Below are 25,329 nucleotides of genomic sequence, written 5' to 3'. Positions count from 1 at the left end.
TCACACAAGGCATTTGATCTGGTCCTCTTGTAAATGCTGCCGTGAGAACACAAACCAACTCTAGGCAATTATACAACTTTGGAACAACATGAGTCCCTGATTCAGACCAAAGGAGACGACTCTAGGTCTGAAAGCACCATGAGTGTTTTTTGTGTCTTGACATAACCACACATTAACCACAGCACTGCTTAGAATGCAAAGTTTCAACATATTCACAACATAACAAAATACAAATGTAACTTACCAGTAGTTTTCAGAGATGTACCCTGCCAACATTTTTTTCTGGCATTTGGGTTGCCATGTGTCGCTAATGATGACCACATGACATCAAGACGTTAAGGCTGAAAACTCTTGCAACTTTAGTAAACTCTTGTAATTTCCACCTGGTGTGTACCTTCATGATTGAAATCTACACAAACATGTTGTCGAGCAGTTCGGTGAAGAGAACCTGAAACTGCTGCGGGATTATAAAGGAGGCAGACTACAGCAATCACATCTCTTTCAACCTCAGGTGTTGACAGTACAGCCTCATCCTCAGCACCCTGCACCGAGGACAAAGAGACTGTGTGTGTGTGTGTGATCATACTGTACACGTAATGTTTGTCTGTGTGCATGTGTGTGTGTGTGTGTGTGCGTGTGTGTAAAGGTTTGGTGAAAGCTCCAGGGAATCCTGTAAGATTCTACAGAGCAGTGTCTGTTAGTATTCTCTTCATGCATGCATGCACACATACAGACAGCGACACACACACACACACACACACACACACACACACACAGGCCTAGCAGGTGTTTCTGTATAAAACTGGATGTTTTTAATCTGCGAGGGGAATTTTTCACCTCCATCCTGTAAAACAAGCAGAAGATCCTGCACCTGTAGTTTGTACTTTAACTCGTGTGTGTGATTGTGTTTGCCACAAGATAAATTTTTCATTCTGTAACAAATGTATCAGGCAGAGAAATACAATTTTTACGGTGTGTCTGTTGAACTACTGCTGCACTTTGGCTCCTGCTCCAGCAGAGAGGGATTGTTACAGTGGGTGTTCCTCTTGGTAACAAATAAACATGTCATTTCTCAGTAACCGATGGCCTTCACTGGTCCAAAAGTATGTCCCTAACCTGAAATGTATCTGAGACGTCCCTGAAACCCTGAACTGAACCAACGTTTGTAAACTCCAGTGTTGAAAACTGTTGACCATTCAACGTTTGCTTTACAGCAGTATTAGAGCAGTGATACTTACCTAAAGGCATCTTCTTTTTGTCTGTATTCATCTTAAGGCAGTTTTTAAAATGTTTATCTTAAAAAGTGCAGTTGACAGGTCAGGGTTAAAATCCGGGTTGCCATAAGAATCTCCACTTTGCATTGTACACTTCTGCATACCACGGATACATTATATTTGTACATTATTTTGTAGCAAACATGTGAAAACTTTACATTTCAACTGTGCTGCGGTTTACATGTAGTTATGTTAAAGCACAAAAAACATTTGGTTATGGTCAGGAATAGATCAGGTTTTGGCTTAAACACATTTGGTGCCAGAGACACTGGTGGAAATGCAGTGAAGGGGCACCAAATAAAAACTGGTTTAGTTGTTTGTTGGTCTGGAGCAGTGGTCTGCAGCGGTCTGCTACTTGTCAGATGTCTTTGCAAGGTGCCACAGTCCACCATACCCTTCACATCCCAATGACAAATTCAGGTCATATACTACGCCACTTTAGAAAGATTGATGTGATACCAACATTTTCTTTTGGTGATGGGCTTTGATAGTCACATTTGATTATCCTCCTGAGACCCTGTGTCCTCGTAGGAGGACATCACATTTTGGGTCTACTTGGCTGTATACATTTTTCAGCTTAACTTACACCTGGTGTCCTCATTTGTGGACACTTTTTTGTGCCATCTAGTGGCAGTAAGAGCACAATACACCAATCCATGCAAAAACAGGTTGGCAGCCATCTCTGCCAAGTCAGTCTGAAGCTGACACAAAAATGGACAAGGTTCAAAACCTGATCACATTTTATGGTTGAAACTTGTTTATCTAGGATTAATATTATTTGTAGTTTTATATGGCAGCAAATTTGGCCAATTTTAGCAACAGTAACAAGCTAAGACACTGTTAATTAGAAAGTTCTCATTTGAGGACTTATTATCTTCTTGTTAGAGGACATTGGGGCTTAATTATCGTTGACAATGTTTAGTTTTTTATACTTATCAGGTCCTACTGATCCCTAATAGCGAGAAGAAGTTAAAAATGCATACCAAAAAGAAGTTCGGGTCTCAGGAGGATATAGCTAAAGTTGGATATGTTATCTGAAATAGCATATGATAGTCTTGTGGGCTGGAATGAACAGTGATAAACTTCCCAGTTACAAAGACATAAGCAGTGACTTTGAAGTATAAAAGCATCTGGAAGGTTCAGAACAGCCCCCAAAAAAACTAAACCCTGAAACTGCTACTAACCTGCAAGAAAAAAACTTTTCCACCACTTATGTTGTGCAAAAACAAAGTTTGTCAAAGTTAAAAAAGTTAAAGAAGAACAATTATACCAGTGATGCACAATTTATCACCCAGACATAAGTATCGGCCAATATCTACCACTTTTTTTTTAAGGTATTTTGGGGGCTTTTTGCCTTTATTTGATGGGATAGAGATGGTGTGAAGGGAAAAGAGAGGGGAGATGACATACAGCAAGGGGCAGAAGGTTGGAATCTAACCTGTGGCCAATGCGCCAAGGACATAGCCTTTTGTACATGGGGCACCTGCTCGACCAAGTGAGCCAGTGGCAGCCCCAATATTTGCCTCTTGACTTCCAGCGGCCTTTCAACAAATGAGATGATACTCACAGATTGCAGTGGCCAAATTTTGGGGCTTACAGATTCCCATCGTCCTGGGGACAATAGGAAACTTGTTTGGGATGAACAGAGACCACAGTGATCTCATTATTGACATGTCAGAGGAAGCACCCTATTGTTTCCCTGCAATGCTACATTGTCAACAACAAAGCCGTGTTGAAATCAGATAGATATAGTTGTCTGATTGAGTTTTCATGGGACGTCTCAGTACCTTAGAGGTACCCCCGATCCATAGTGGGGCCTTTTTGGAAGTGCTTCAAGTGGCATCCACATGAATGCCAGGACCAAAGGTTTCCCAGCAGAGCATGGCACTGTAACGAGATGGTCAGTCTTGTTCACTACACCTGTGAGTGGTTTTAATGTTTGGCTGCTCGGTGTATATTTACATTATATAAAATAGATAGACAGTTAAATTAAAAGTTGTTTGACACATCTGTATGGTTGAATTTGAGCTCATTGAAAGACAGTGTATGAAGCGCTGAATGACTTCAGTCGGAAAACAGCCTACGTTTTCAATTACTGTATACACATTGGGAAAAAAGTTCAAGGCATACATCGACTCCCTCGCAGGATCACTGCTGTTACTGACTGATGAACCTGAGCTCTGAAAAATGTTGTACGATAATTAGTCAGATCTTTATGATGACATCCATCCTTTAGTGTGTCGACCTGCTCTGCACGTGCTAAAGTCATTATCGTCTGTGTCTGAAAAGATGCTGTAAGCATAATGCCAGTGCCTCGACTGCAGGGGGAAAATCTGGCCCGACGCCTCATCTATAACTCAACCTGTTCAGTAAGCTGACAGCGCCAGCAGTCATTAGCCTAATCACATTCAAATTATTCACCAGGAGACGCTAATTTATCAGGCAGAGTTGGAGAACGGAGAGAAAAGACAGCGGAAAAGAGACCTTAAAGAGGAAACGTGTGAGTGTGAAGCTGATCTGTATATCCATTCAAAAGGACTATTAGCGCTAACAGATCATGAGTTATGCTTCCAAAAACCTGTTGTGACAGACATACTTGCAGAGCGCTGAAACCTCAGCCACCAGAAATATGGCACGGGAAATTTGTGGGTTTGGAGGACGAGAGCTGAGGATTCATCCTGCTGGGGGGGGGGAGTTGTGACTAAAACAGTTTGTCTTACATCCAGTCACAGAGACAGAGATGGCCAAACTGCCTAAAGTGTTCTTTATGTCTCACTGTGTGTGTGTGTGTGTGTGTGTGTGTGTGGTTGTGTGTGCAAGTTTCTTTTTATATAACAGTGCGTGTTGGAGTTGTGTCTGTTTTGGTGCCTGTGCACATGCAGGTGTACATTTGGTGCCTAAATCCTTTTGGGGATGCATCAGTCAGTGCTGCCAGAGGCTGTGCGTGTTAGTTTGTGTGCATGTGTTCCTGTTTACGTATGTGTTTGTGGTTGTGTGTGTGCTGATGAGCAGCCTCTGGGGTCCATTATGCCTGTGACAGCCCCACAGCAGGAGAAGCAGCCAGCCAGATAACTTATGAAAGCGGTTTAAAGCAAAATTGAATCCACAACTTATGAATTATTAAACTCATTACACCTCTGTGAAGATCGCTAAACTCCGCAACACAACAACAATGGCCTCCTTTCCAACTGTCACTGCTGGGAAGAGAACTGATTCCTGAGCACTACCGGCGGGAAAGAGCTGCATATTTCAAAGGTGTCCGATCGCAGGAAATTATGTCACGGGTGGAAACTGTTTGAGAGAAGCCACTTTATATACTACTGAGGTTGTTGGAAGGTAGAAACTTCCTGTCTGGTGAAAAGATACTTCATATAGTGCTGTTTGACTGTTTTGTGTGACGACATTGTCTCCATGTGAAGAAGAACTTCATCAGGCTGATAAAGATTACAGGAACTATATTGAAGGTTTTTATGTTTTGTGAGAGATGTGTCCTCTGTCAAACCTGTGTCGGTCTTGAAATGTTTTTATATTCGAGTTCTGTCTGGTGATTGATTCGGAAAGTGTCTGCTTAGAAAGGATAGAAGTACAAACAAGCAGAGGCAGATCTTCTTAATGGTGACATAAGCTTCAGGCGCCACCTAGAGGGGGTGCCAGAATCTAACCGCCTTTTTTGACATTCAGAAAAATCAAACATAAGGAAAAATATTCAAAGATCTAATGCTTACAGTTTGTAGTCTGTAGTCGGGGTACTAAGTATCGTCTTGGTAATGCAGTTCACCTCAGTGTGTTCATCTATAATCATCACGCAGCCAGCGTCAGGGGGAAACATGGCGGGACAACAACAAAAGTTAAGGCAGCAAAAGTCCAACTAGGATGGGCGGGAGCTGTGCTGGATTGGTCCAACAACCACTGAATTTCACTCGGAAGGCGGATGTTCCCTTATGATGTGATTATAAAGCCAAACTCTGTTCTTTTTCCATAAACCCAACCACGTGCGTGTGCTGTTGAAGGAAAAAAAAACACGTCAGTTTGCAAGTCGTACCGTCGTTGTGCTTTTATTTAGAAAGAGACTATGTAAACTGTACATTTCCTGTGAAAAGAGAAGTGTGTGAGAACTGACCTACTTAAAATCTGAGGGTTTGTTTTTTTTTTTTATCAACAGAGGGAGCAGGTCCTCATCTACATAGATCACCATATTGTATCTCCATGTTCTGACAGTAGCCTAGAACAGACGAACCAAACACTGGTTCAGATAGGGCCATTCGTGTTTTTCCGTTTTTGCATCAGCTACCGTTGTTAGTCAGCCCCTCCACGTCAAGAGCGTACTTTATTTATTTTTTACATGAAGCTGATTTCTTGAATTATCCTCCAGATAATTCGGCCACCAGTAAAAACCTCCTGAACGTCAGGACCTGAAGTAAGTTACATAAATAAATTTCATTCATTCATTCAAAGCAAATGAAAAACACTGAATAAAGCTGTTTCACATAGAAAAAAATGTTTTCACATTACAAATCAATGTTTCTTCCTACTGTGTTTGGCACGTTACAGACGGGCCAATAGCCCAACACCTGCTAATATGCTCACCATTTTTCTCTAACACCGTTTGTGCACAGAATGCAGCACAAAGAGCTTTACAAGTCCGCGGCAGAGAACAAGCAAAGAGATAAAATAGTACATTTATACAGCGCTCGTTTAAGGAGAAATTAGAATCAATCATTCAATCAATCTATTTAGAAAAAAATATATATATTAAAATATTAAACTAGATAACTAGTGGTTGTATTCTATATTAAAAAAATATGTTCTGAGTAGTTGTTTAGAACTGTCCACTGAGAGAAAGAGACCTCTGCCAATAATTCAGTTTCAGGTAAAGATGCTCCTGAACAATGAAAACTGAAGGAAGTCTAACCAGAAGTTTCAGCTGGTTGCAGTTTGCAATCCTCACCACTAGATGCCACTAAATCCCCCTAAATCTGACACACTGGACCTTTAAAAGAGCAGATAAGTTAATGAAATGTGGGAAGGATGATTGGCTGGATATAATCACATAACAGTTTATTTACTAAGAAGCGTTGACAGAGAGGCTCCAAACGCCATGACGAAATGCACCAAAGCATCATCAGTGAAAAATGTATCCACACATACACTTTCACATTCAGCACATGTATAGACCAGCAAACACACACTCTCATGTTCAGCTATGCACGTGCTCGGCATGTTGGTGGAAGCCCATCCAGTCACAGTGAGAAATACCAAGTGACTTAGAATTTAAGTTTAATAAGTACAGAAAAAATAAAACTTCTAGTTAAGCTTGGTGACAGTATCATGAAATGTGTCTCATATACAGCAGCTTGAGTCAATAGCTATGAAACCAAACTATTACAGTTTCTTTGTCACAGTGAAATTGAGACTTGAAGGCCAACTCGCAGAACAGTGTGTGAAAGTAATTTAAAGAAGAATTAAAAGCACAACTAAGGAGATAAAGGGTTTTTCAGGACGCTCTGCATTTTAAAAATCCTCTCCAACTGCTTCACTGTGTTGATGATAGTAAGCTGGTTTAAAATGCTGCTTCAGGTGCTGAAAAGCATCAAAAATACATATTTATTCTGCGAGTTTAGCGGAGACGTTTATGATTAAGCTGCGGTGTAATTGTTCCTGATTATAATGCAACTTAATGACACTTCTGGAGGAGGGTATGAAAGTCGTTGAGAATTGGCTTATGAATTGTTAAACTTCTCCCGCCCCTCTGATGAAGCAGAGGTTGTAAAGTAGGACACATCCGCTCTCCCCTCTGAGCCACAACAACAACAGCCTCAGCTCCACTGTCACAGCTGCTGTCAAACTGAGTTATAGAGTCTGGGTTAGCAAAATACTTAATATCCTACATTTATCATAGATGAGACCTCAGAATGTGTGATTTGAAATCTAAAAGTGCTCAAAAATAAACGCTTATGGCTCCTCAATAACTAAAATGATGAACTCTAAAACACTTTGGGAGAGGAATGTTCAAATATTAAAGTGATTCTTCACCCAAAATCTTTTCCAGACCACTTCTACATGTTAGCCTGCACTAACAAGGAAAAGTTTAGACCTGTGGTTCCCAGCTGGTGGGTCATGGTCCAAAAGTGGGTGGCAGGTCCATTCTGAATGGACCGCGATGGGAGAGCAACTTAACAGCAAACTAGATTGATGACAAACCCACGTATGATGCTATATATTCAGTTGTTTGGACCTTGAACTGATGACTAAGGAGAAATCTGGACGCCGTCGCTGGACCACTTGGGAACCACTGGTTTAGACCTGTAGAAGTGGATACATATGTCAACGTCGCCTCCTACTGGCAAAAAAAGTACTTTGTTTTAGCATCTGTCACTAAATTGAAATATTGAAATAGTTGGTGACTCTAAATAGGCCGCAGATATGAGTGTGAACGTGAATGGTTTTCTGTCTCTTTGTGTCAGCCCTGTGATAGTCTGGTGACGTGTCCAGGGTGAACCCTGCCTCTCACCCAGTGTCAGCTGGGATAGGCTCATCATAAAGCCATCATCAGTGTGAATCTCAATATGTGTGTCCAAGACATTCTCTTTCAACTTCGTCACATATCAACATTCGGTCATGCACCTTCCACGTGGAGATATGACGTGCAAGGTACCCTGGGTGCATTGGATGCCATGTCAATTTCAGCCTGTTATATGCATTGTGCGTTCTGAAAACAGACTTCCATTTTCACAGGAAATGTTCAGTTTGCATACAGTCTCTTTCAAATTAAATGCACTACGTTGGTACAACACTGCGAATTGACATTCATTTCTTTCAGCAACAAACACACATGGTTGGGTTTAGGAAAAAAAACAGGGTTTGGCTTTACAATCACACAGGAAGCAAACAGCAGCCTCCTGGGTGAAAGTTGTGGTTGTTAAACAATACTGGCCCCCGGCTGAGTATCGTGAAAGGAGGGCTTTTTTGTCCGTGTCTGATGCTGGAAGTCACTGACCAAACAAGCAAGTTTGTGTGTTACCATTACATCAAACTGAATATATGCCAGCTTGGGAAGGTGTGTTTTCAGATGGGATTTGAAGGTGGAAAGGAATCAATATTGCAAATGTCTTGTGGGAGAGAGATCCAAAGATGGAGGAGGGCAGAATGGCTGAAGGCTCCACAACCCGTAGTGGCCAAGCGGGCAGATGGTGATGTGAGTTGGATTGCAGAGAAGGATCTAAGAGCACAGAAGGGTGTGTAGATATGAAGGAGTTCAGAAGGATACAGAGGGGCTTGGTTATGGAGGACCTTAAAGGAGAGAAGCAGAGTCTTGAAATCGATACCGTATTCAACAGGAAGCCAGTGAAGCTGCTGAAGAACAGGACTGATATGATCTGTGGAGGGAGTTCTGGTGATGGTACAGTGGCTGAATTCTGGACCATTTTGAGTTTATGAAGACGTGTAAAATACATGGTAATTAATGCAGTATATTAACTACATTGCTATTTGTCCTGCCTCTGTTTTTTTACTTTTCATCTTCCTCTGTGCTTCTCTAAAATGACCTTGACTGATTGATTGATTGATTGATTGACTGGTTGGTTTGTAATTTCCAAACTGGGGTCTAAAAGTAATGACTTCTTGCGGGCCTCCAGCCTGTGCGTTAATTCGGCAGTTTTCAGAGACCTATGGAGATTTGTAGAGAACTGAATTCATAATGTATCAAATATTAAAATCCTCACACGTCTCTGCCACAAAGTCTCTGCCAGAGACCATAAAACAGGACATCTGTTCCCTCCTGTGACATCTAACAATGATGGCCAAGCAGGGAGGAGACTAACGCCATCAACACTTCACAAATGGTCTGACAGTGAATTTACCAATGCGCCTAATTGTTGAAAGGGTTGTTGCAGTGACTGTAACTACAGCTACCTGTTCTTGCTCTTGTGATAGAGCTGAGTAGATTTATATGAGGGAGGTTTGTCATGTATTCACGCGGCATTTTGTACAGTTCTTGCAAATTTTGCACTTGCACTTTGACGCAGCGTTCAGAGAGGATTGTGCAGCTCGTCAGGAAACTTGGATCGTGGATCTCTTAAAAAAAATTATGAAGAAGTATCAGATGTGTAATTTCAGGCTTGTATCTACATTGTCAGACTTGGGTCAATTTTAATCAGATGTGTTCATGCAACTGGAAACTCTGTAGCACTGTATTACACTCACCGAAGTAAACTGGATTCATCCTCTGGGAATTTCCAGATGTTTTGAAGAAATGAAGAAATTTTGCTCTTGGGCAAAATTTTGCACCAACTGAACAACAGATTGGCAGTCCCTACAGTCGCTAGTGTGGTTATTAGTGGAAGAAAGTAAATACATAAATACACAAGAGCACATTCCTTTCTTTTCATCTGTTGAAGGTTTGTGGAATACTCGTCCCAATACCTAAATAACAGAATAAGTTGTTTGCCGATGACTCCACAAAAAACATACGACTGTTGGCAAGTGTCAGTGTCAGGCTCATGTTCTCCTAGAACTGGAGTTACATCCAGTAACTACTATTTAACGTTGTGAAGCATCACAGTTTGTTGAGGTTCAGGTCCCAAAACAACATGGTTCAGGCTCCGATAAGTATGTTTGTTACATAAATTATGTGCGTAAAGTAACTTACAAACATGGCAGACGAAAGTTGAGAACATTTCGTTAACACAGGACAGGAAAAGCAAACTCATGGGTAACAGTCACGTGTTTGACTCATTCATCCAACCCAACCTCCTCCCTATGAAGACATTGTTATGTCTGTATTGCCTTTATTATACTTAATTTCGGGTTGTCCGTCCATCGGTTCGTTTGTCCTCATGAACTCGAGGATAAGCTGACTAGAATTTGCTGGTCAAAAGTTAGAGGTCAAGGTCACTGTGACCTTGCATCTATCTCATTCTCATTTGCGCCATATCTTAAGGACACTTTCAGGGGATTTTTTCAAATTTGGCACAAATATCCACTTTGAGTCAAGATTGAACTGATTAGAATTTGGTGGTCATAGATCAAAGGTCACTGTGACCTTGCATCCATTGCATTCTCATGAACGCTGTTATCTCGGGAATGCCTCAAGGGAATTTCTTCAAATTTGGCACAAACATCCACTTGGACTCGGGGATGAACTGATTCGATTTTGGTTTTCGAAGGTCACTGTGATTTTACAAGACACATTTTTGGCCAAAACTCAAGAATTCTTATGCTAATTATGACAAAATTTCACACGGATGTCTAACAGAATAAAATAATGAAGTAATGACATTTTACATCCAAAAGGTAAACTTCTATGTGACATCATAATGGTTTACAGAAACACTTTCCTGGGCTTTATTCAGCGTCATATCTCAGGAACAGAAGGAGAGACATTTGGTCAGATACTAAACTGGTGACACTAATCTTTGGTGTCCACCTTAAAACTGTGCTGATTGTAAAGATTGTCTGTGCTGCCAGATTGAAGATGTGTGTTAAGCATCAACATGATACCTGAGAATACACTTAATAAATTCATTCAAAGTTTTCACCATATGTACTACATGAGTCTGGACAGACATGGATGTAAACTGCAACTTGACTATAGGACTGTAGGCCATGCAGTAGTCGGCGACCTGTCCAGGGTGTACCCCGCCTCTTGCCCAGTGTCAGCTGGGGTAGGTTCCAGCCCCCCTGTGACCCCTAACAGGGATAAGGGGTTACAGGGATTAAATGAATGACTCATTTCCATCTAGTATTTTTAGAAAGTTCATTTTACCCTCAGAAATAAACAAGAGTCCAACACATCAGTCCGTCTACATTGTGACCCTCTCCTATGGTCATGAGCTTTGGGTAGTAATTGAAAGAATGAGACTGCGGATACAAGCAGCCAAAATGAGTGAATGTAGAATGGCTGGGCTCCACCTTAGAGATAGGGTGAGGAGCTCAGACTTCAGGAATTCAGAGTAGAGCTACTGCCCCTTTGCATCAAAAGGGACCAGTTGAGGTGGTTAGGGCATCTGATCAGAATACCTCCTGGGTGCCTCTCATTATGCATGTCCAACTGGTAGGAAGCCCCAGGGCAGACCCAGAACATTTTATATCTCATCTGGCCTGGGAATGTGTCAGGATCCCCAGGAAAAGCTGGAAAACGTTGCTGGGGAGCGAGACATCTGGAGTACCTTGCTCAACCTGCTGCCTCCACAACCTGGGTTAATGGACAACTGGGTGAATGGATGGATCTTGAGACACTAAAGCATACCCTTATGGCTGACCTAATTCAGTCTACATTAATTACAAATAAGAAAAGAAAGTGTGTTGGAGAGGGATTTTTTTTTTGTAACTTTTGAGAATGGTGCTTTGGTTTTTCTGCAACTTTGTCAGGACAATGCTTCAACTGTTCGTCCTCATTGTATACAGCCGCTCAGAGAGCACAGCCAAGGAGCCCAGATCACTGTCAAATAAACTGACAGCTATCTATTATGTTCATCACCACCAATGTGTGGGTGTACTGCAGAGAAACGTTTCTTGTATTTACGAGATGAGCAGTGTGTAGAGGAGGATGATACGAGACGTGATTCATGGGTGGAGAGGGACAAGAGATGCTTTGACTGTTGAGTGACTGTTGGCAGACATGCATGTAGCAGCAGCCTGAATCTTTTCTGCACGTGTGTTTCCATGTTTTGGTCTGAGAGCAAAGTCTGATATTTGTAATGATGTAGGTTTTGGGGGCGCAAAGGTGATGGTATATAACATGAGATAGACTAACCTCTGCCACTACAAAGTTCTCAATCCACCACCTTTCACTTATCTTAATGAGCTAAACTAGAAAAGAAAAGTATATTGGTTCCTCTAAAGCTTTATTGTGTGTCTCTGTTCTCTCTAGATGATGGCCCATATGGAAAAACAAAGGATATCTCTGGACCAGAACAGACCATGGCCTCCAGAAGACACAGTATACCAGGTACACCCATCTATCCATTTATCTGTCATCTGTCTATAATGCTTAAGCTGTATACTCTGTACTCACACTCTGTCACCACACTGATGCATCATAACTATCTCTTATCATAATTTGTCTCAGATAAATGCCCAAAGCAGAATTTGGCGCCGACAGCAATTTGCTTAATTAAGTCAAGGCATTTACAAATTCAGCTTCCCGCTGTCCAAACTGGATCATTTTCACTGTAGTTCACTATCAGATTCTGATGTGCTTCATGTTTTAATAGCAGGATGACCTGATGACTGTGTGATAACAACAAGGTCCCAGGTAGTCTGTGATTGAATGTGTTTGCTCTGGAAGTGTCTCTGAGTGAAAACTGTCCCACAAAACCTCTTTATTCTCATATTTGTTGTTGTAATATATATCTACTAGTCCATACCCACTGAGTGCACAGTTGCCCGCATACAGTTTCACATGGTGTGTGTTTGGGATACAGGTCATAGGAAATTGCAGATTAAATAGTCAACTGAACCCATTAAGAAGAGCAATGTATTCAGACAGAGTTTTTGAAAAACATGGGACAGACAGAATGACTGACTGACAGAATGACACACTGACTGTTTCCATGATTATGTACAGCATACCATACCATGACTTAGTCATACCAAACATTAGAAAAACAACAACAACATTGGTCCACAGGGGGAGCCACAGCGTTCGGTCACATTTTAGCCATTTTGAAGCATTTTTCTGTTGTTATAGCGCCACCCAGTTGCCAATTAGAGTTAAATTTCTCCAGTCACCTTGATGCATCCTGTTCTACATATCTACCAAGTTTAGTAAAAATCCATATGGCGGTTAGGCCTAGATAAGAAATGAGCTCTCTAGCGCCCCCATTTTGTTTGATGGGGTCAATAATGGAGGGGTCCCCTCAGATTATGTGTGATCATATGCCTACAAAGTTGCGTGGTGATGGGTGAAACCCTTGAGATGTTCTACACCTTTATGTGATGAGCCACGCCCTCCGCAATATTCATTGCCTTATAGAAGCTCAGTTTTAGGAAGTTTTCCAACTTTTGCCAAGAGGGAACTTTAGATATTGCTCCCTAGATTATGTTCACCCAGTTTCATGCAGATCGCTCAAACTTCCTTGGAAGAGATCCATTTGAAGTGTTTTTCAAAAAATTCAAAATGCCGGAAAATCTGTATGACCGGAAGTTATGGGTTCTTGAGGCAAATTTGTTCCTCATGAGGAGGGGCATCTCTGTGCAAAGTTTCATGTCTCTACGGCATGAGGTATGCCCATTCAAAGTTTGCAATTTCAATTGGTTGCTGTAGCACCCCCCTTTGGCCAACTGATGTAATATTGCTTCATTCCCATCCTCCCATATTTTAATAAGGAAATTCCATTTGTTCTCCTTCCTGAAACCATCTTGTCTAGAATGGTAACCAGATGCTGCACCAGTACAACTCTAACCACTATTATCAGTCACATCAGGTGATCAGATTTGACACACTCTCATTAAGTACATCCATCTTTTCCCTCCCAGTATATATGACACTGGTTTATGTGTTTAAATGAGCCAACTCCTGCAATACGTCAAACCCAAACATCACATTAAATGAATACTTTACCCACAAACTGACCATCTGTACATCACTTTTTAAATGATCTATTATGTTTCTACTGTGCATTAGGGTATAATAGTAATTGGTGCATTACTTCAACTGCCGCAAGAATTTGCGAATATTCAACAGTGCAATATTCATCAGCATATGAATTTATTCTCACCAGCACCTCCTAAATGTTTATATCTTTCAAATACAATGCACATAACTGTACATATTTCTTATTTTTATTCTTGTTGTTATTCCATTGATGTATATATTGGACATTATGGCATGATATATATGTGTATATTTTTTAATGTAACACTAGTTAGTGCAGTGTCATGTAGCACAATGCACGTTTGTATATTTTTACACACAGACTCAGCAAAGTTAAGATATATATGTTATCCTTAATACCGTAAGTAATAGTGTATTTCAGACTCTTATCCGCACCTCATATAAATCTCTATTGTTTACATTGGTGTGACTGTAATGAATCACACCAGGTGTGAACAAGACAATTAGCATGAGTGAATTAAATGTAAAGTCAATGTAAAGACGCGATTAGACACGAACTCCCGCCGGACAGTGCAGTGAACATGATGGATGCGACACGAATGACACGAAATATGTGAATTAAGTGGCACGAATGAAGCAAATAGCGTTATTTTGCGTCATACGCTTATTTGCGACAGTGACCGATTCGCGCCATGGGGACATGTGACGCTGAGGACATACAGGTAGAAGTTCATTCATCGATTCAGTGATTCCATGCATGTATGACACAAGTTATTTGTGCATATGAAGCAAGTCAACACAAATATTCAAGTGTTCAAACTCGCACAAGTAACACAATGTGAAAATTCGCATTGTGTTTGGTGTGAACGCAACATGGGAGCTACTTTATCTGCAGAGGTTTCTTCCCCTACAAAATAAACAAAAGTAAAAAAAAACTTGAATAAAGCAGTTTCACATAAATTTTTTTTTTTCCAGTGCTGCTCATCGTGAACAGGATGCTTACTCCTGTGGACAATGCAAATACACAAATGGCCCTATGTAGAGCCAGTGTTTGGTTTGTCTAATCTGGGCTACCGTAGAAACATGATGGTGCAACATGGCGATCTCTGTAGATGAGGACGCACTCCATATGTTGATATAAATGACTCATTCTAAGGTAATGAAAACACAACAATCCTTATTTTCAGGTGATTATACATGAAAGAAAACATACTTATTATTTTATATTCCATTCCTGCCCATATGTCCCCCTAAATCCTACACGCTGGACTTAAAAGCACCTCTGCGTACGAGTAGCATGCCTCGGTAACCACATGCATTTCAACTCTGCTTGTGACTCCATTGGGCAGAATTCACTGCATGTGTTTGAATAAATGAGACTTGGATTATACTGCAGGAGTTGTAACACAGGGTGAATAACTGAAAAACAAATGATCATTTTATGGCTGAACTGTTCCTTTAAGCAGGAAATGTCACATTAAATCTGTCACTTTAAAGAGCAGCATTATCCCAAAACTGTTTCATGGTGCTGTGTTCAATGCCAACCAGTCAAACACACAAGCAGAAATCTAGAAGTTAGATAAAAGAACAATCTATGAGAGAGTTGCCTTTAAATTGTCAGATTAGGCAGAGAGTCCCACGATGACATTACGCTCCGTTTCAAATTATACTTTAGTTTCCTTTGCTTTGTTCTTTGTCACTTTGTCTTCCACCTGACTTTATTTCACACATCAATTCACCCATTTCTATCACCTTGAGCATGTCCCTCTATTAAGTGCCCCGTCCTCTGTCTGTCTCTGTCGGATTCTCCTTTTTTTGTTTTTATTTTATACTTTTCTCCTTTTTATCAATCTTTATTCATCCATGCACAGTTACATAACTCAGCTCCACACTCGGCTCCAGGGTCACCTTGATTCACAGGTATACACTTACAAGTTTTTGTCTCATTCACATCCCATGGCTGCAGTGTGGCTCACTGTCTGTTTCCTTGTTGGTATTATCAGAGTAAAGCTTCATAAGAATGTGTGTGTGTGTGTGTGTGTGTGTGTGTGAGAGACATGCCTGATCATCATTAGATTCAAAGGAACTCCCCTTGTCTCTCTGTTTAGATTATAGAGACCATTTTATGAGTTTCTTCCTGTTGGTGCACAAACCTGCTCCCGTGTATTCTGTGTTCCCCGAGCATCAAAATGAAATGGTAGATAAAACTTTATGAATCCCAACACGGTCAGTTTTGTGTGTCTGCGGAGGAAAAACTCATTTTGTGTTGGTTTCAGTTCAGAAGCATCGAGCGGCATCAAACTACATTTGTTAAAGCACTGGTGCTTTTATGCAAATATGAACAATGTGAGGACTAATGAATGAATGAGTGCCCCGCTGCAGATAGTGTGTGTGTGTGTGTGTTTGTGTGTGAATGTGTGTGTGTTGTAATACCCAACAGAGATAACTGTGGCGTGAAGCACCTCACTGATCCTCAGTGTCGCCTGAGGGATTTACCTAATCTAGCCATCTATCACACCGAAGCTTCATCTCACCTGTGTGTGTGTGTGTGTGTGTGTGTGTGTGTGTGTGTGTGTTTGTAAAAGTGTGAAAATATGTAGAGACCGAATGAGAGACAACTATTTGTCTGCGGTATTCACTCACTCTTTTGAGCCTGTGTGTGTGTGTGTGTGTGTGTGTGTGTGTGTAAATAATACTGATACAAGTACAGACAAACAGTGAGAGAGCTGTCTGTCAACACAGCTCAATGCTTTTACGCCTTTGTGCCCCTGATAGCCGTAGCCAGAGGCATTACGTTTTCAGGTTGTCCATCCATCCCAGTCTCATAGACGAGATATCTCAAGAACACCTTGAGGGAATTTCTTCAAATATGGCACAGATGTCCCCTTCTTGGACTCGACGATAAACTAACCAGAATTTGGTGGGCAAAGGTTGGAGGTCAAGGTCACTGTGACCTTGCATCCATCTCATTCTCATTAGTGTGATATCGCAAAGACACCTTGAGGAAATTTCTTCAAATTTGGCACCAATACCCACTTTGAGTCAAGAATGAACTGATTAGAGTTTGATGGTCAAAGGTCAGAGGTCAAGGTCACTGTGACCTTGCATCAGTCTCATTCTCGTAAATAAGATATCTGAAGGACACCTTGAGGGAATTTCTTCAAATTTGGCATACATGTCCACTTTGATTCAAGAATTTGGCGGTCATAGATCAAAGATCACTGTGACGGTTATCTCAAGAATGCCTTGAGGGAATTTCTTCAAATTTGACACAAACACCCACTTAAATTCAAGAACGAACTGATTAGAATTTGATGGTCACCTTGGACTCAAGGATAAAGTGACTACAATTTGGTTGTCAAAGGTCAGAGGTCAAGGTCACTGTGACACTGCATCCATCTCATTCTCAATAATGCAAAATCTCAAGGACACCTTCAGGGAACGTCTTCAAATTCGGCACAAACATCCACTTGGACTCAAGAATGAATTGATTAGAATTTGGTGGTCAAAGGTCAAAGCCACCGTGACAAACAACATGTTTTTGGCTATAGCTCAAGAAATCACATGCTAATTATGATAAAAATTTCACACAACTTTCTACTAGGATAAAATGATGAAATGATGACCAGGATTTTTCCCTGGCTCAAAATCAGGCAGAGGTTGTACAATCCGGATCATGTACACAAGCGTGCATGCATATCATGCTGTCAACTGACTTGAGGAAACACTTTTTACAAGCAACTTATTTTAGGAGTTCAGATAATTGATCAGCAATTGAATGATTGAAAATAAACTACAGTTATAATTAACTTGTGGCCTAACTAATAAAGGGATGGTCAGTAGTGTCTTTATTGTGAATTCCTGGACATTAAATGCTCACCTGCAATTTTCTGTTGTAGTCTTAGTTGTATTAATACTGCACTGAAATAGAACATCATTTTACCTGGATAAGCCATGTTTGAGACTGAGAACTGATTGAAGCATTTATTTTTTTAGTTGTATTTTAAGTAATCCTCTTTAACACTTTCACCACAGACTCAATCACAATCCAAAGGTTACAGTAACTACAACACACTACTTTTCACCTGCAGAGGAAGAACTGGACTCCTCTAAAAAGTGCTTAATTTGTGAATTGTTGTGTTAAGGGAAACTTATTAAACTTTGTGAAATGCTGTCTACAATGAATTCTTAACTATCTTTCCTACTTTTAAATTCAGCTGCTGCATATATGGGGTTCGATCACAGAAAATAATGAAGGTGATTGTTTCTGACGTGTGCTGTCTGGTGGCAGTGTATTTTGGCCTTACATGGCCGAGGAGAGCGGGCTGCAGCTCACGGACTGTGGCTACTGAAAGCCGATTAGCTCACTGGAGTGAGAGAGAGGCTGTGCTGCTACCTGCTGACTGAGTTTACACTGAGCAGCAGCAAGTTACTAAATCGCTAAGAGGGTCTAAAAATTCACCAAGTCTGGCGAGAAAATCTCTATTTTGGCAACACTGTGTGTGCCTGTATGTATTAAAGTTTATATATTCTAGCAGTGAAAAAAGAACCTTGGCAAAAGAAAGAAGACCTGTGGCTGTAGCCTTGTCCTGGTTATGGCCCCAAACACAGCCTGAAGTCTACTGGTCTTGGGAAGTACCCAATATGTGACAGTTGTGTCTCCAGAAGGAGCTGCACAAAGTCTGGCAAATTACTGTAATCTTAAACCTCTGTCATCTGTGAAAGGGTTATTTTGGGGGGATGATTATGTCCTAGTGAGGACTAGTGAGTCTCTGTGTTTCTGTTACTGATCTGTCGCAAGCAGTCCTGATGTCTCTCCATTCTTTATTATTGCTAGCTGTTGGGTGTTCATCGCCTTCTTCAAAGGCTGGTTGATGGCCGACCTGCTAATGTTTGGTATATCTGTCAGATAACCGTGCACACAGTCATGGACAAACTTTTACTATGAAGTCTTAACTTCAAAGCAGCAGAAGGGTGAAGGTGAACTGAACTCTGCGGCGTCGTTCCCAAGTCAACCCATTAAGTTGTTTACCTCATCAAGCCTTGACTCAGCCCGAGAATAACTGGGCTGCTTCAGTTAATAATTGTTAGAAAAGAGGTTATGTGTGTTTTTTTCTGGATATTGTGATGCCTTTGTATAGTAGTTTAATTAAGTGTTTAGGGAATCTAGTACTGTACAATAGTTCATTGTGCTCCTGTTGAAATAAGTCAGAGTGGTCCACTGTTCCTTGATTCTTGTAACCACCCCCTCAGTACATTTGGTGGAGGGTTGTAGTTTTACACAAGATACAGGCTGTTTTAAAGGTTTCAGTCAGGGGATTTAGTACATCATGATCCAAATAATGTCTAATATCAATACCAGGAACATGTGTGCACGTTTGCAGCAGCTTTTGTGCCGCCAGACACGGGTGTTTCTAGCAACCCATCGCTGCTTTTCCAGAGGCTTTTTTGTCACTGAACATGGGTGTTTTTAGTGACCTATCATCACCTTTCCAGCAGCTCCTCCGCCGTTGACGCTGGGGTTTTTATAGAGACCAATTGTTGCTTTTCAAGCAGATTTGTGCCATCGAACATAGGTGTTTTGTGACCTGTTGCCGTTTTTCTAGCTGCTTCAGTGCAAGAACATGGGTTTTTAAGTGACCAGTTGGTGCCGCCCAACGTAGGTGTATTTTAGTGACCAATCGCCACCTTTCCAGCAGCTCCTGTACCATTGAATCTTGGCTTTTTTTTTAGCAACCCATCATTGTTTTTCTAGCAGCTTTTGTGCCATCGAACGTGGGTGTTTTTAAGTGACCAGTTGGTGTTGCCCAACGTGGGTGTTTTTTAGTGACCAGTTGGTGCTGCCCAACGTGGGTGTTTTTTAGTGACCAGTTGGTGCTGCCCAACGTAGGTGTATTTTATGACCAATCGCCACCTTTCCAGCAGCTCCTGTACCATTGATTCTTGGCGCTTTTTAAGCAACTCATCATTGTTTTTCTAGCAGCTTTTGTGCCATCGAACATAGGTGTTTTGTGACCTGTTGCCATTTTTCTAGCTGCTTCAGTGCAAGAACATGGGTGTTTTTAAGTGACCAGTTGGTGTTGCCCAACGTGGGTGTTTTTTATTGACCAGCTGCTGCTTTTCCAGCAGCTTCAGTGCTGCCAAACGTGGGTGTACTTTGGTAACCAATGTCCACCTTTCCAGCACTTCCTGTGTTGTTGAACATGAGTGTATTTTAGGGACCTGTTGCCACTTTTCCAGCAAATTCTATGCTGCCAGCTGTGTATATTTTTAGCCCAAACATGATCTTACCCTCACCATAACCAAGTAGTTTTTGTGCCTAAACATAACCACATGTAAACCACAGTGTTGTTAGAAACATTAAGTTTACGTATCTGCTACATAACGTACAAATTTAATCTATCTGTGGTTTGGAGTAATGTACAGTGCTACGATTTTTTCGGGTGATAGGGTTGTAAACTTTGTAAAACAGGTTAAATTTTTTTCTGTGTTTTGAATGGACAGTCATACAGTTAGGTTTTTAATGGGGGTGTCAATGTCATAAAGGCTAAAATAAATGCCTATAACAACAGAGAACAACATTAAATTTATATTAGGTTTTTGACAGAGATTAGTAAATTCTAAGAAACTAACAGTGAAAACAAATCCCTATTCACAAAGTCTTGTTTCAGTCATTAAAAACAATCAGCTTTAGTTTCAGTTTTACATAATTTACTCTGAAGAGTCATGTGACCATTAGCTGTTATTCATAATGTGCTTTAACCTTTCAAGGCCCTTCCATCCCTGCCAGGAACTTTTCAAGTTGAATGACCGCCTGAAACATTGACGCTTTGTTAATTCTCATTAAGTGATGCTTATCTTATCTGATCCTTACATTTACATTTTAGTCATTTCAGCTGACTCTCTTGTACTGGGCAGACAGGGGATCAGTGTCTCACTCAAGGACACACAGCAGCAAACATCTTTTGATTCATCTTTCTCGTAACTCAGCTCCTCTTTAATCCGGGAATCAGAATGGACGGAGGGCAGCCACTAACCACTTTTCACTTCTCTGCTGTATTTGTGTGTTTGAGTGTGTGTGTATGTCTGTGTACACATCTATTTGCGTGTGTGTACGTCCTTCTGTGTCCCTGTTTTGTGTGCGTGTGTGTATTTGTCTTTATGTGTATGTGTGTTTTTGGTTAGAAGCTCTGCGGGGGGTGACCATGGTGGAGCTGGTGAAGAAAGAAGGCAGCACGCTGGGCCTCACCATCTCAGGAGGAACCGACAAGGACGGGAAACCACGGGTATCGAACTTACGGCCTGGAGGACTGGCGGCCAGGTGGGTGCAACACCAGCAGCAAGGAAGAAGAGAAAGAATAAACACACTTAAAACTTTCTTGATATTCTGGAATTAAACTCTCACTGTTACGCTCAGCATGCATTCATCCCTTCTCTGTGCAGGAGTGACCAGCTAAATGTCGGTGACTACATCAAGTCGGTGAACGGGATCAATCTGACCAAACTGCGGCATGAAGAGATCATCAGTTTACTGAAGAACGTCGGAGAGAGAGTTCTGCTGGAGGTGGAGTATGAACTGCCCCCTACAGGTAGGCTACATGTTAGCTCAGCTCCATATTTACATCCACGTGGCTCTTAGGGGTCAAAGAATAATGGCTCCAAATCTGCCCGGGACCCAGATCTTGGTGTTGAGTTGACAGAGGAGGTGTGGAGGGAGGAGATGCAGAGGATCCATTTAAGTTCAGTTAAACCCAGACAGCAGCTGATTCAGTTTGAAGTCATGCCTCCAAAAAAAAAAAATTAACAGAATTTATCTTAATGTATGTGATATCTGTGAAAGACGTAACTTTGCAAAAGGCACTCAAGGTCATGGCTTTTGGTTTTGACCTAAGATTGTGCCTTTCTGGCAGGTTTTCTTCTCTTGGCATCGTCAAATTTATGATATTCAGATTGAACTTGACCAAGTAATTGCCTTGTTTGGTTGTTGTGATACTGTACAAAAGACCTTGATGGTTGGCATGTTTGTATCAAGGAGAATAATTGTTATGGAATGGAAGGCTACCAGCGCTTCTTGTTTCTTTAGATGGTTTAGGCCTCATTTACACCGCAAGCGATGCGTTTGCGTAGCGAACAAACATGTTAACAGGTTAGAGCATTCACACCGCATCCATTCTGTGTGCTGCTCGAGTCGCGCTGCTTTCGCGAGCAAGCTAGAAAGTAGAAGTGACACAGATTTTTTGTGTGAGTCGCGAGCAAATGTTCGCAGAGTTCAATGAAAAACACAAGTTTGCGTGTGTTGTGACCTCTCTCGGCCACCGTAGACATCTCCCCCTTGACCAAGCGAGACCTGACAGGCACATGTTTCATGTAATTACCCATTTGTAGTGCTAAATATTAATTCTCCAAGCGCTGGAATAATCACTGGCGCGTGAACCTGTGCACCCTGGGTTTTGGGTCCAAACTCACTTCTTCTTCTTTGGGGTTTATTGGAGATTTTGCAAACATGGTGCACTACTGCCATTGACTGTTCGGGTGTGGTTTGTATTTTGACGGGACAGCAGCGGCCGCTGTGCGATGCATCTGTTCTATTTTGGTGTGAATACACATGTGCTGCCACAAAGCTTGTGGACCGCTTCGCGAGCGCTACACAAACGCATCGCTTGCGGTGTAAATGAGGCCTCAAGGCAGTGGTTCCCAACTGGTGGGTCACGGTCCAAAAGTGGGTTGCAGGTCCATTCTGAATGGACCACAAGTGACTCACAAAGTGTCACGTTTGTAAAAAACACATTTCATTTTAAAGTACAGTATATTTCCAGCACAAAGCTTTTACTTTGAGGTGCTGTTTCCTGGCTGGACCAGTTGGGAACCACTGGTTTAGGGAACTAGTCTCGAGGATACTTCTAGAACAACTTAGAAATAATACATCAGGTTTGCAGGATAAATTTCAGAGAACTTGGAGCCCAATATTTCGGCACCTTAATATACCATCTATCAGCTGAAGTCAAGGTGACACCATGTTTTGTTATTCTTGGCTGCTTTTTTTTTTGTTATGTTAATGTAACAGGCTAAACATTGTTGTGATTATCTCTATCTAGTCTGGCTTCTTTTTGTTTGTTTTGTTGTTTGTATGTGGGTCGTGTATGTTTGTAAGTTTGTTTGCATATGTCACTTTTTTTGTGATGAAAAAAAAGTATGGCTCCAGTCAGGTCCAGTCTGACATAAGTCAAGGTGACAATGTTTGTTTATTCTTGGCCGCTTTTTTTTGTGGTATGTTAATGTAACAGGCTAAACATTGTTGTGATTATCTCTATCTAGTCTGGCTTCTTGTTGTTTGTTTTGTTTGGGTGGCAACCTAATCGCCACATAAAATTCTGCGGATATGTTGAAAGGTTTCATTTTAACAATGCTCTGGTTAATGTGTGATTAGGTTGAAGCACAAAAACTGCTTGGTTATGGTGAGGAAAAGATCATATTTTGGAGGGCACAATCCCAGCAGGAGAAGTAGTGATGTCTTGGTGAAAAAACAACTGCTTTTTGTGGTAATATCCCTGCTGACAGGTTGCTCCAAAACACCCGTGTTTGGAGCCTAAAAGGCTGCTGCTGGAAACACAGCAATGACTCTGTTTAAACTGTTTTATTGTATGTAGTTTAATACGTACAAATGTAGCGTATTTGTAGTTTGCAGAAACGTACAATGCCAACATTTTCTTACAGCGACAGGGCTGATGTTGGCGCTTGATGACAGTGGTGAGATGAAGAATTGTCTACTATGAATGTGTTTCCAGGATACTGGGTTGAAAAAACACAGCCTCCTCATTCATTTCAGTGAGACCAGTATTGGTACAGCAGGGGTCCTGATGCAATCAAAAAAAGAAAAAGAGTTGTCAATGCAATATGGCACCATTTAACCAGCACCGCATGATGGGAAATGTAATTCTACTGTTGACCTGACAATATAAGGATTAAATGATTTGTGCTGTAGTAACTTTTAATATTCTGTGTTATAGTACCATACAGTGGCCTGCAGTGTTTCCTCATATTAAAACTCATAGATCTATTCCTCAGATTATCTTATTGTGTCCATGGTACCTGCAGAAAGAGTAGCTACACACTGTATGTAGTAGTTTGAACTTTTTAATAAGATAAAATTGTAGTATTATAGATAGCATTAAAAGATATGATAGGCATCGAGGCGCAACTCAGAATAAAAAATATGCATCTCTGTTATAATTGCATTATATCATTATATTAAGTCATTATCCAACCTTTCTTTTATTTTTCTGTATTAAAGGTTTATGCTCCCTTGGTCTGATGTAACATATAGCGCAAGCGAATAAAACTTTAATTGCAGTTGATTATGGAGCAGAAATACTTAACAGCTGCGACATAAATTCTTGTACTAAGATGAATAAATTATCTCCTTCTCTCTCTTGTCCTGTCTCGCTGTCTCTCTGTATCTCCCCCTTCTCAAAGCACCAGACAGCACCTCAGGGGTTATATCAAAGACAATCGACATCTGTTTGCACAAAGAGGGGAACAGCTTTGGTTTCGTCATGAGAGGTAACCATCGGTAGTAAAATAATAAGAAAAATGACTGTATGTTTGAACTATATGTGAGTAGTGGAGTTTGACATGGCACCATGCTGGAGTGGTGTACGGGAGGAGTATCACTTTGTAAAAATATTGCATCATTTATTTGTGCTGCACTTCATAAAGAAAAAGTTGAGGTGTAAAAGTTGGAAAAATGCTAACAAATATGAATAATTTGAAATTTGCAACCCAGTGGTTAAAGGTTCTGTATGAAACTTTCAGAAAATCCTTGTTTTTAGTGACACCTCTCTCTGAGCTCCTGGGAAATGGCCAAAACAAATATATGACTGACCCTGATTGACCGGCATCATGTTGACAAAATGCTGGAGAATAAATTACAATCATTGTTAGAATAATCTGCAGTGATCCTGGCATCACTGGCTCGATACTAAGTAACTTGGCGTTTGTAAATTACACTATCAGCTAAACTTATGAAGCAACCAACTGAAGCATCATGTAGGGTAACAAGCTAAATTTCAGCTAGCTGGTTAACCTGAGCTCAGGTCATGATTAGCTCATTGACCACCCCTGCATCACTCTTGGCTAGTAGAAAACACAGAATTTCGGGCTAGATTAGTAGCCTATTGTTTGTCATAACACAGAAATTGGTTATCATTGATCACGTTAACCAGTGAAGTAATTTGGCAAGCTTGCTTGCCACTCAGTATTTTTGCTGGTGATAATGTTAGTTAGCAAGCAAGCTAAAACTAGCCAAATAGCTGTAACTAAGCTAGGCTGTATAAATCTGGTGTTGGTTGCTTTGTAATTATAGCTGACGAACTACAATATCCCAATATATATTTTACATGTCATTATGTCTTATAACTTTAGGATTTCTTTTCATGACTGAGGGGCACTGATATTATGATGTGGGGCACTGAATTTGATGGATATACGGTTTATCAAACC

The 25,329-nt window shown here is 41.0% G+C and overlaps 1 protein-coding gene across 7 annotated transcripts in view; it reads left to right on the top strand.

The window, feature by feature from the left end:
- The window catches only part of LOC125901746 (glutamate receptor-interacting protein 2-like), a 438,014-nt gene that overhangs the window by 344,005 nt on the left and 68,680 nt on the right, over positions 1-25,329 (top strand). For 5 of the 7 annotated variants that reach the window (XM_049597920.1, XM_049597674.1, XM_049598080.1 and 2 more), the window contains exons 2-5: positions 12,145-12,222; positions 21,016-21,151; positions 21,274-21,419; positions 24,304-24,390. In XM_049597920.1, coding sequence (XP_049453877.1) covers positions 12,145-12,222; positions 21,016-21,151; positions 21,274-21,419; positions 24,304-24,390 — 447 coding nt within the window. The remainder of the gene's footprint in view (positions 1-12,144; positions 12,223-21,015; positions 21,152-21,273; positions 21,420-24,303; positions 24,391-25,329) is intronic. The other 2 variants (XM_049597754.1, XM_049597836.1) reach the window with 2 other exon arrangements.

The sequence above is a fragment of the Epinephelus fuscoguttatus genome, linkage group LG1 (assembly GCF_011397635.1).
Source record: "Epinephelus fuscoguttatus linkage group LG1, E.fuscoguttatus.final_Chr_v1".
Classification (NCBI taxonomy): Eukaryota; Metazoa; Chordata; class Actinopteri; order Perciformes; family Serranidae; genus Epinephelus; species Epinephelus fuscoguttatus.
Note: the sequence above shows the minus strand (reverse complement) of the source record. Positions and strands in the feature narration are given on the sequence as shown.